General features: G+C 39.7%; 3 protein-coding genes across 4 annotated transcripts in view; all 3 read right to left on the bottom strand.

Moving 5' to 3' along the window:
* Positions 1–11,225, bottom strand: part of LOC103031685 (major vault protein) — a 151,290-nt gene that overhangs the window by 78,686 nt on the left and 61,379 nt on the right. The gene's annotated exons all lie outside the window — the stretch shown is intronic.
* LOC103034946 (putative zinc finger protein 286B) lies at positions 436–3,325 on the bottom strand. The gene is made up of 2 exons (XM_049468216.1): positions 2,507–3,325; positions 436–1,694 (listed from the first exon to the last, which is right to left on the bottom strand). The coding sequence occupies exons 1-2, from the start codon at positions 2,703–2,705 to the stop codon at positions 736–738; spliced, it is 1,158 nt and encodes a 385-aa protein (XP_049324173.1). The 5' UTR covers positions 2,706–3,325; the 3' UTR covers positions 436–735.
* On the bottom strand, positions 5,420–8,915 carry zgc:66443 (uncharacterized protein LOC406856 homolog). Of its 2 annotated transcripts, none has more exons than XM_007234717.4 (2): positions 8,533–8,915; positions 5,420–7,233 (listed from the first exon to the last, which is right to left on the bottom strand). In XM_007234717.4, the coding sequence occupies exons 1-2, from the start codon at positions 8,729–8,731 to the stop codon at positions 6,269–6,271; spliced, it is 1,164 nt and encodes a 387-aa protein (XP_007234779.3). In that variant the 5' UTR covers positions 8,732–8,915; the 3' UTR covers positions 5,420–6,268. The 2 variants fall into 2 exon arrangements, with proteins under 2 accessions (XP_007234779.3, XP_049324172.1); XM_049468215.1 differs by having other exon boundaries at positions 5,420–7,230.

Raw genomic sequence — 11,225 nt, 5'->3', positions numbered from 1 at the left:
ACCATATTGGGGGTAGGCAATATAAAATAATATTGTATCACAATATTAAAACTCAATTTTATAATACACAATATGTATAACATATTCAGACCTGCAGAGAAAATATCCTCATACTGCCCACCCACTAGTAACAATGGTAAAAACAATGGAATGGAATATTTTGTCTTACAAAACCTTAAATCTCTTGTAAAGCAATGTCGCTGCCACACGGAAACACATGCGTAATATATTCCTGTGGGGTTCCTTTAAGACGGCTTAAAATGTAAAATAAGTTGAAGGTTAGTTTTATCTCCGCTAATGCACACAATTCAACATTCTGAATGACTTTATTTAGCTCTTAATGACTGAATTATACACTTCTAAACTAAAAACTTTAATTATATTAACAAAAGAAATTGCAGGAGGTGTATTGAATTTCTTCAATTCACCACTAGATTCTTGATAAAAATGCATACAGTCAGATTTTATTATTCACATTAAGGACAGCATGATGCCACTTAAATCTTAAAATAAATAATAGACAGTCCACATTTTTATGAGGGATACGTGGAAATTTGGGTTTCCTACAGTGTTAGAGCACCTTCCCAAGACCCTTGATATCCCTCTTAGTAGATCCTTCTACAAGCGCTCCCCTAATAATTGTCCCTTTACAAGTTTGGTATCAGACAAACATATACATATCCAGATATACAGTACATATCCCATATGTGTTTTATGAATGTCTGTTTATCGTTTTTACTGTCTTTGTTCTATCAGGTGTGCCTTCAGCAGGTGAAGCTGTAGTGACCGGGCCATTGTAAAGCTCTGGTCACAGAGTGAGCAGCAGTAACGCTCTTCATAATGTTTGCGCTGGTGTTTCTTTAGTGTGTGCCCGTCGCTGAAGCTCCGTGTACAAAGAGTACATTGGTAGGGTCGTTCTCCGGTGTGGATGCGCACATGCCTGCGCAGGTTGCTCCTCTGGCTGAAGCTCTTGGAGCACCATGTGCAGCGGAAAGGTCGCTCACCCGTGTGTGTGCGCAGGTGCCGTCGGAGGTCCGCTGACTGGTAAAAGCTCTTGCCACACCAGTTGCAGCCGAACGCTCGTTCATGAGCCTGCTGATGAGTCTGTAGCCTTTTCAGATCACTGAATGTCTTTCTGCAATGAGAACACCTATACTGTGCATTTCCATGAACGTCATTTGTTACTTTCTCAGCAGAACCTGTTGGTATTTGACGAGTTGCAGCGTGAAGCTCTTCTATTTCAGCCATTTGTGCATCCGAGAGAGAGGCATTCAGGCAGACTCTGCTGGGACTGAGCGTCCTCTGAGAGGTTTCAGGACTGAAGGAATGCACCAGGTGTAAAGGAGCATCATCAATGTCTGGTAAAGTCACTGGAATCTCTATGTCTTCTGGTTCAATCTTTACTCTGTGCAGTCTCACAACAGGCAAGGACACATCCAAGTCCTCAGACTCGCGCTCTTGATTATCTGAAGAAATTAGTGACTCTGAGTGGGATCCCTCTTTCAAAGAATCATGTTCTGATTTGTAAACTGGGCTCTCCTTATTTATTGACCCTTCAGTCCATCCATGGCCTCGATTCTGGTCTGCGTGCTCCTCTTGAGGTTCTTCTTGCTTCTCCAGGCTGGAGCTCCACGTCTGTGGCTCACAGGAAGCGATTTCTTCCGCGGCAGACTTAGGGGCACTGTGGACTGTTTCTAAACAGGGAGAAAAACAATAGGAAAAAAAATTAGGATTGTTTCTGGTTGGTTCAACTGATTGACTGTATGACAAAATACCCGTTTGAACGATTGCTAATTTTAAAATAGCCATAATCTCTGTTATATGTTTTTGTGTTTTCCTGAAAAAAAAAAAAACCCTATGGAGTATGGAGCACATGTCTTAACCATTCGGGCTTCTTTCCAATTGCATGCAATTTTTTTCTTCTAAATTTAACTGAATGTATGGAAGCCCATTTCCACCACTTAAAATAAAAAAAGCATTAAGTGAATTGCTAAGCCATACTTTTGAGACGCTATGTCGTTATTTTTTTCTAGTGAAGCCTTCAGATTAGCTATATTACCTTAAAATAATGACACAGTATCTAAAAATAACGAGATAGCTTATTGTTTATTGTTTACCTAATGAGAAACAATATGCGCTGATATTTTGTTATTATAATTATTATTACTATTATAATTGAGTGACCGGAATGGTCTTGTATATGAATGCATGTTTATGAGCTATCATACAGTTTAATGCTCAGTTTTATCGTTTATTTGGTTCAACAAAGGACTCTTATTTTTATCCGGAAATGGACTGTGGTCATGTGACCCTAAAGGCGCTCAGTGATTGGCCCTTCCTGGAAACCTGGAACCCGGAGCCCTGCATCTGGAGTGTTGTGGGATCTCAGCCAGATGTTTTACAGCTGTTCTGATGCTGCAACTTCACCTTCATTACTTTCCAGATTAACCCCCCTCTAAACCAGTTGAGTGCAGCTCCTGCTCCCAGTCAGCGGGCGGGGGTTTACCTGCTGTAGCCCGCTCTGCTGCCTCGGCCCTGCCCAGCGCGTCCCTCAGCTGCTCCCGGAGTTCGTGGTTCTCGATGCGGGTCTGCTCGCTCTCCTTGCGGTACTCCGTCACTGTGGCTTCCACCGCCTCCAGAATCTCCCGCACAGCGGCGGAGAGCCGCTCGGTCAGATAGGAGTTCAGCAACTCCATCTTCGACATTTCAGCCAGAGGGAGGAACTCCGCTCCCCGCTGTAGAAGCGCTGTGACCCCGGATCCCCGCAAACAAACAGAGCGACTACCGAGCAGCTGCACTGACCGCCTTCCGGTTCTCAGCGCTCTGAATCTCTGGCGTAGAGCGGAATCAGACCGACCACGAGGCGGCGCCAGACCCGGACTGAGATTTAGATACAGCAGTGAACAAGATCAGAGCCGGTGTTCTGCCGAGTTGTGATACCCATCGATATGTGCTTCTTATCACCAGTGCGCATGCGCAAACCATTTTTGTGTTTTGAGTTTTACAAATGTGTAAATGGCAGTTAATAATACAAGAAATAATAAGACAATGAACAATACAAAATAAGCTTATAATCACCTCAATTCCCCTAACTGTACCCAGATATATTGAATTAGAATTTGAAAATATCCTACAGAGGCTTCTGCTGGGAGTATTTTCAAATATGGTGCCTTTTCTGGTATTTACGTTTAAATATACACTAGGGTAGCACGATTTGACAGGATTGCTCAAATCGTCAGAACACAGGTTTATTGAGAAAAATAAAATCTACAAAAATTTGCATTAAAATAATAAAATGTGGAAAAGGTGAAAAAAAAAAACCCTGAAATTAAATCAGGTCATAGATTTATTGTGTTGGCCTTTGTGGTATTTCAAATCTAAACACCTCAATAAAACAAAATTTACTTCAGATCAATGCCACATGTTTCTTTATTTGTTTTTTGTTTTTAATATTTTAACTCGCTCATTTTATTTTGTTTGTTTCTGTCTATTCATCAGCTCATATTCTGTGAGGAACATGAATCAGAAAAAAAATCTACAATAAAGTCATGACATCGATTTATCTACCAAAATAACTTCACTGTTAGAGAGCCAGTGGTGCTAATTTATCGATTTTGTCACTAGTTTTAGCGACATTTGAGAACCATTTAACGTATTATAGATATAAAAAAGTTAGTAAAAAAATCTTTCAAATATAACTCGCTCTGATATAAACATGCATGTATTAACAGTGAAGTGTCTCCTACTTTACATTTAACTAGTTCAGGGGTGTCAAACTCATTTTGGCCGAGGGCCACATTGGCATATTGGCTGTCCTCCGAGGGCCAGATGTAACTTATAAATGTAATAAAATGTAACCAAATGTAATATATGTAAATGAATGTAATTACTCCTTAATGTTAAATAACTCTCAATATATTATTTATTCAATCAAATATTACAGTTGCATGGAAAAAATGTTTGCTTGTTGCTCTATTAACATAAATCCTTTTAATTTGTCATGTCATGAAATCCAAAAACTCCATCAATCAAGAACCAAACTATTCAAGTGAATAGAAATGACATCAAGTTATATTAACTTTGAAATTATTAACTGAAATAAGGCTTAATAAATATAAAATCAAAAATTGTGAGCTGTTAAGAACATAGCATTTCCTCAGATTTAGCAGTTCCTCATCCAACCACTAGTGGGAGCTGCAGCAGCAGCACCACAAGTCCGCAGTCTTTACTGAGTCAGAGCTACAGCCCAGCCACGGGCTACAGGGCTCAGCTCAGCCAGTCTGGAGCGTTTTTAAAAATTTTAAGTTCTTCTGTGTATGAAATAAAGATTTTTGTAACCGAATAATACAGCTCTCTACAGTTCATCTTTCAGCCCAATCAGCTAACAGCAGCCGTTTAGAGCAGCGTCACGGAGTCACTGCTGGGATTACATTATAAACAGGTCAGTTAGCGCGCTGCTAACCTCAGGATGTTTATAACTACGGAGTTTAGTGGACACACCACGGCTGCAAGGTTAGACTGTTGAAGGCTACTGAAGACTATTAAAGGCTATTGGAGGTTATTGAAAGGGTTATTGAGGGCAGAAATTAGTAAAGGCTGGTTAGATAAGTTATTCACGTCCTCGTACTTTGCTGCGGTGAAACTGCGACTAGCGCTGTCCCAGTGATGTTTATTAACGTCATTAAAACAGATTTTGTCAGCTATTGTCTTATAAATATTTACACAGAACTTATATCTCTCCTAAAAAGCGTTTATTTTGGTCAGTAACACTCTTCGTAACACAAAAGGCATACCGGTCTTTCGCCTTGAAGCACAGCCGTCCGTCTGCATCAACTTCTCTTTTTCTGGACATTATGGGATAAACATTTATATGTCTCAATTCCACCCGCGAAGTTACACCTTCCGTCCGGCAGGGTTTCCACATCAATGACTACACTGCCGTGTAGTGGCAGTAAGCCGTAACTTTGCGGGTAATACAATCGACAAGCATTGTGGGAAATGTATTTTTTGGTCAAAGAACGCTTCTGACTTATTTATTATAGACACTAAGATCTTACAAGCTCTCGCGGGCCACATAAAAAGACGTGGCGGGCCACATTTGGCCCGCGGGCCTTGTGTTTGACACATGTGAACTAGTTTATATCAGTATTTTAGTTAAATTGACCATATTCGTGGCACTACTGCCTGATGAATTAATAACTAGGCTGAGGTTTTGGGTTAAATGGGAAAAAGGGAAAAACCTGTAAAGGGTCTTTTTTGCAATACTTAAGAAATTACTTAAGGGAACTTCGATACCTAAGGAAGCATTTAGAGATCCCTTCAGATGGCCTTTAGATAAAACTTAAAGCTTTTTTCTGCAACACATTTTTAAGGGATTGGTAAGGGCAATTTTAAAAGTAACAAAAAACAAAAACAAAGAAACATTAAACTTTTTTTATTTTATTTTATGTTTCAGCTACATAGAAAATTATGCTAATTCTCAATTTATTTAATTAAAATTTTATTTTCACTTAAATAAATGTATTTATTTATAGTCATTAATTTCATCACTAGTGTAGGGGACTGTTTTTAATGTGTGATCTGTTCAGATATTTGAGACCTCACGTTAAGTGTGAGACCTGCTCAGATTTTTATATCAGTTACGGTTTTCAAACTTTTGTAAGCTTTGGTAGGTGTCATGATAACTGCATTATAAACCCACCGTACAATATATTGGCACAACCTTAGTAATTTTACTGAAAGAGAAATGCCAGTAAATGTAAATAAACCTGTATATATATTAAAAAACACTGTGTGAATAAAGTGTGACTCCATTATTACAATTGAGGGCATTTGGGATTATATCTGTAATCTTTGTTTGACTTATGGAAAGGATTCTAGCAAACCAAGAAGAGTACCCTGCAGAACACAGAATGAGACTTGGAATTAAAAGCTGCAGTCAAAAGCTGGAAGATAAAATGGATAGACTTTCTACTGGTGGAATGGGCACTAATTTGATAGCTGGGGTAGATAAGCTACTCTGAGCTAATTGCCTAGAAGGGATTGTAGCCTACCAAGCTAAGTTTATTATTCAGATTACAGCAGCTATATATTATTATAAGAAGTGATACACAAGAAGGATTACAAATTAGTCTTTCAGTATGTCTGGTACCAGCCCACGCTGTTTATAAATGTATAAACAACTTTGCCATTCACTTTATTATCTTTATTTGATCAATGAAAAAAGGTGAAACTCTAGTCTTTCACAGAGAAAGCAGCAGTAGTACTCTTACAAATGTTTGCGCTGGTGTTTTTTTAGCGTTTGGCCATCACTGAAGCTCCGTGACCAGTATGCACCCTGGTAGGTCTTCTCTCTAGTGTGGATGCGCATGTGCCTCCACAGGTTGCCCCTCTGGGTGAAGCTTTTGGAGCACAAGGTGCAGCAGTACGGTCGCTCACCCGTGTGCGTGCGCAGGTGCCGCCTGAGTTCCTCTGTCTTAAAAAAGCCCTTGGAGCACCAGGTACAGCCGAACGGCCGTTCACCTGTGTGTGTGCGCATGTGCCGCTGGAGGTCTGATGAGTTGTAAAAGCCCTTTTTGCACCAGGTGCAGCCGAAAGCTTGTTCATGAGCTTGCTGGTGGATCTGTAGCGTTTTTAGATCACTGAATGTGTTTATGCAATGTGGGCACTTATAAGGTGCATTTCCTTGGACTTTATTTGTTATGTTCTCTGAAACACCTGATGGTACTGGATGAGCCATGATGTGCTCTTCTATTTCAGCCATGTGGGCATCTGAGAGAGGGGCATTGTGACAGACTCTGCTGGGACTGAGGGTCCTCTGAGAGGTTTCAGGACTGAAGGAATGCACCAGGTGTAAAGGATCATCAGTGTCAGGTAAAGTCAGTGGAATCTCTGTCTCCTCCGGTTCAATCTTTACTCTGTGCAGTTTAACAGCAGGCAAGGACACATCTAAGTCCTGCTCAGATTGGTGCTCTTGAGTGGCTGCAGAGGTTAGTGACTCTGCGTGAGATCCCTCTTTTAAAGAATCTCTTTCTGTTTTGCAGGTGTATGCTGTTTCCAGTGTGTGTGGTTTCTCCTCATTAGTAACTAAACTATTACTCCAATCCCCGTCTTGATTCTGGTCCTTCTGCTCCTCTTGCAGTTCTTCTTGCTTCTCCAGGCAGGAGTTCCAGATCTGTGGCTCACAGGAAGAAATTTCTTCTGAGACAGACTTAAAAGCACTGTGGGTTGCTTCTAGACAGGGAGGGAAAAAAACAATAAGGAAAGGAAGATATAAGCGTCAAGACCTTTATGTATAAAGATAGGTAATATGATGTTTCATTATTATTGTGATACATTGTGGGAGGAGGAACAAGCACCTCCCTCTTACAATCCAACATCCCATAAATACCCTGTAATCCGCTTATGCATCATGATGAGTTTTGGCAACTTTCTGAATAAATATCTGATTTAACTATTTATATGTATATGTTTCAGTAAAATGAACATTGTGGTTTTATTCAATAAACTACTGAAGACATTTCTTCCAAATTCCTAATACAACAACAATACAAAAGTGTTATCTATGGAAGAGTTCAGAATCATTTTTTAATCACAGCTTTCATGTGTCTCGGCATGCTCTCCACTAGTCTTTCACACTGCTTTTGGGTGACCTTATGCCACTCCTGGTGCAACAATTCAAGCAATTTAGCTTTGTTTAATGGCTTGTGATCATCTATCTTCCTCTTGACTACATTCCATAGATTTTCAATGAGGTTCAAGGCAGGAGATTGTACTGACCATGACACTGCCTTGATCTGGTGGCCCTTTATTGACACCGTAATTGATCTAGCTGTGTGCAATTAAGCATTGACCCTATTGAAAATCCTCCAAGATGTGATTAGAAATCCACCAAATTCTACCAAATATTAATTTCAGAACCCTTACAACATTAGCACTGTTGTTTCTAAATAAATATGAACTTGTTTTCTAAATCTAAATAAATGAATACCTGCTCTAAATGACAATATTTGTATTTGGAAGAAATGTCATCAGTAGTTTATAGAATAAAACCACAATGTTCATTTTACTCAAATACATACCTATAAATAGTAAAATCAGAGAAACTGATCATTTTGAAGTGGTCTCTTTTTTCCAGAGCTGTATACACACACACACACACACACACAGGGCAAAAATTATTAATTTGTGTTAAGTACAGTAAAATTAAACTTGACAATTAGATATTTATTTTATTAGCTAGAGCTTCGTTTATACCACATACTTTATTAGTACTAACACCGTTTACCGCACAGTTTGTTTTTGTGTTTAAAGCGCAAACTAACTATTATACATGAGAAAAACAGGATGTTTGTTGTGGGACTTTTATTTTTAATCTAGAGATTGGCCATGTGACCCTAACCGCGCTCTGTGATTGGCTCTATGGCTAGTGTTTCTAAACCTGGGGTTCCTCACGTCTCTCCACTCCAAAATAACCCCCCTCTAAACCAGTTGAGTGCAGCTCCTGCTCCCAGTCAGCGGGCGGGGGTTTACCTGCTGTAGCCCGCTCTGCTGCCTCGGCCCTGCCCAGCGCGTCCCTCAGCTGCTCCCGGAGTTCGTGGTTCTCGATGCGGGTCTGCTCGCTCTCCTTGCGGTACTCCGTCACTGTGGCTTCCACCGCCTCCAGAATCTCCCGCACAGCGACGGAGAGCCGATCGGTCAGATAGGAGTTCAGCAACTCCATCTTCGACATTTCAGCCAGAGGGAGGAGCTCCGCTCCCCGCTGTAGAAGCGCTGTGACCCGGATCCCCGCAAACAAACAGAGCGACTACCGAGCAGCTGCACTGACCGCCTTCCGGTTCTCAGCGCTCTGAATCTCTGGCGTAGAGCGGAATCAGACCGACCACGAGGCGGCGCCAGAGCCAGACTGAGGCCCAATTTAGATACAGCAGTGAACAAGATCAGAGCCGGTGTTCTGTCGAGTTGTGATACCCATCGATATGTGCTTCTTATCACCTCCACTGCGCATGCGCGGACCCACTTTTTTTTTTAGAGTAGTTGTGTTTCTATGGTAATTTTGATTTATTTGGATGCATGCAGCCGAAGCCCCCTGCCATTATTTGTCTGAGTTTTTCAAATGGGTAAATAGCAACTAATAATAATAATAATAATAATAATAAAAGTAATAATAAGACAAAACGGGTTCTAATCACCCCTATTCCCTTAACTGTACCCTGATATATTGATTAAGGCTTTCCAAATACGTCAAATATGGTGCTTTGTGTAGCACAACTCGACAGAACATCTGTTTATGGAGAAAAATAAAACCCATACATATAAAGTCACAGCTTTGTTTTGTTGAGCTTTATAGTATTTTAAACATAAGTGCCTCATTAAGTAGAATTCACATTAGATTGTCATGTTTGTTCCTCTTAATTTGTATTTCTTTTTAACACTTTAAATTGCATAATTTCTTCTGTTGTTTTGACTAATGTTTTCAGATTAATCCCTTGCAATAACTTTGTCAACACTAATAAACACAGAACACATGTTCTGTGAAGTGAAATTTCTTGACTTCTTTTCATAGAATATCAAATTGTCCTAAAGTTTTTGCTGTGCCACCTGTTAACAGTAGAAAAGTCACAGTATTTACTGTGACTGTATTTGCCAAAAGCACCTTAGCACAAAGACTAAGACTATTACACCCTGTTCGTCTCTAGAATCTTCTGGTGTACACAGTTTTTCATAGGATTTAAAGGGTTTGTGAGCATTTTTTCTGGTCGAATGAGCTATCCACCGAGTGGGTAAAACAATCCTTCGGGAAACATATATAAATGAATAGTTGGTTGTGCTCCGTTAATTATGAGGAGCTGGGAGGATTTTTTTGTCCCATTCCACCCCTGTTTAATACCATTTACACACATACACTATATGCCCAAATATTTATGAACACCCCTTGTCTAGTCCTCTCCCTGTAGAGAATACTGCCAATAGAGTAGGACACTATGAAGCAGATAAACATGAAATTGTGGCGCCATGTCTAACGCCAGGGTGTAATGCTCCCAGTATTTAACTAAACAAAACTCTCGTTAATGAACGCAAAATATAGTAGAAGATATGGACAGAAAAGACAAGTACTCATAGTGACACTAGGATAAACCTGTTTTTATACTCTTGCTTTCAGAAAAAAACTAAAGAATGAGCAGGTGTCCCATCACTTTTGTCCACTTAATGTACTTGGTACTGTGGTCTTCAATTCTATAAGGGACTGGCTGGCCTTATCTAAATTACCCTCACTCGGGCTGGTCATTTAATAACTTTTATACCCAGCTCCTCCTGCGAGATTTATTAATTGCTCTGCCGCAGTCTCCATTCCTGATTTTAATTTAGCCCAGTGAGATCAGGATGACCTTTATCATACGCATATCTAATCAGAGCGGTCTGTTTAATGGTGGTTGGGCAGAATCAGACATGGACTCTATAAGAGAGGCATGGAGAGTTTGGACCAGGGGGGTCATTTATAATGGTTATAATATGCCTGTGCAAAATCTTTTGCAAAAACTGAGATTTATAAAGAAATACTTGGGGTGAAATCTAGAGTACATTAAAAACAAGTATTACAAGCAACCATATGGTTAAATAGAGAATTGCAACTAAATGCACAAAACATTGTTATAAATATCAGTTCACAGAATATAAATCAAGATTAAGAAAAGGAATATTAAAGTAGAGCAACACTAACCTGTTTAAGCCACCTTCACTCTAGAATCCATGCATACTGGTGGTTGGTATGGTGCAGTGGATAACACCACCACCTGCCAGTGAGCTACAAAGTAGGAAGGTTGGGGTTCAGTTCCAGGTCTGTGTAACTATGCTGTGTTACACCAATAGGAGTCCTTGGGCAAGACTCCAAACAGTACATAGGAATAACCTTGTAAGTAAATGTAAATTAGAGGTGGGCGATTTGGCCCTAAAATAAAATTACAATATTTCATGGTATTTTCGCAATAAAGATACTCTCGGCGATATGACAAAACAATGAATTTTTTTTTTTTTTCAAAAATAAACTCCTGCAACAAAAATTAATGAAATGTTATTATTGCATACGATATGATATGGCACACCCCTAACTGTGATATTAAAAAACTACAAGAATTTTATCAGATGTATAACACAAGTAAATGATCCAGAATGTCATGATACTAATATTGCACTCCAAATATCTGCATATATCCAGGATTAAAGTA

The sequence above is a fragment of the Astyanax mexicanus genome, chromosome 19 (assembly GCF_023375975.1).
Source record: "Astyanax mexicanus isolate ESR-SI-001 chromosome 19, AstMex3_surface, whole genome shotgun sequence".
In the NCBI taxonomy this organism is placed as follows: Eukaryota; Metazoa; Chordata; class Actinopteri; order Characiformes; family Acestrorhamphidae; genus Astyanax; species Astyanax mexicanus.
The sequence above is the reverse complement of the archived record's forward strand: the minus strand, read 5'-3'. Positions and strand labels throughout refer to the sequence as shown.

Excerpts from the sequence above, each read along its gene's own strand:
- LOC103034946 (XM_049468216.1), bottom strand. The coding sequence starts at position 2,705 with ATGTCGAAGATGGAGTTGCTGAACTCCTATCTGACCGAGCGGCTCTCC. Across the intron at positions 1,695-2,506 it reads AGCAGAGCGGGCTACAGCAG|AAACAGTCCACAGTGCCCCT; the intron begins GTAAACCCCCGC and ends CTCCCTGTTTAG.
- zgc:66443 (XM_007234717.4), bottom strand. The coding sequence starts at position 8,731 with ATGTCGAAGATGGAGTTGCTGAACTCCTATCTGACCGATCGGCTCTCC. Across the intron at positions 7,234-8,532 it reads AGCAGAGCGGGCTACAGCAG|AAGCAACCCACAGTGCTTTT; the intron begins GTAAACCCCCGC and ends CTCCCTGTCTAG.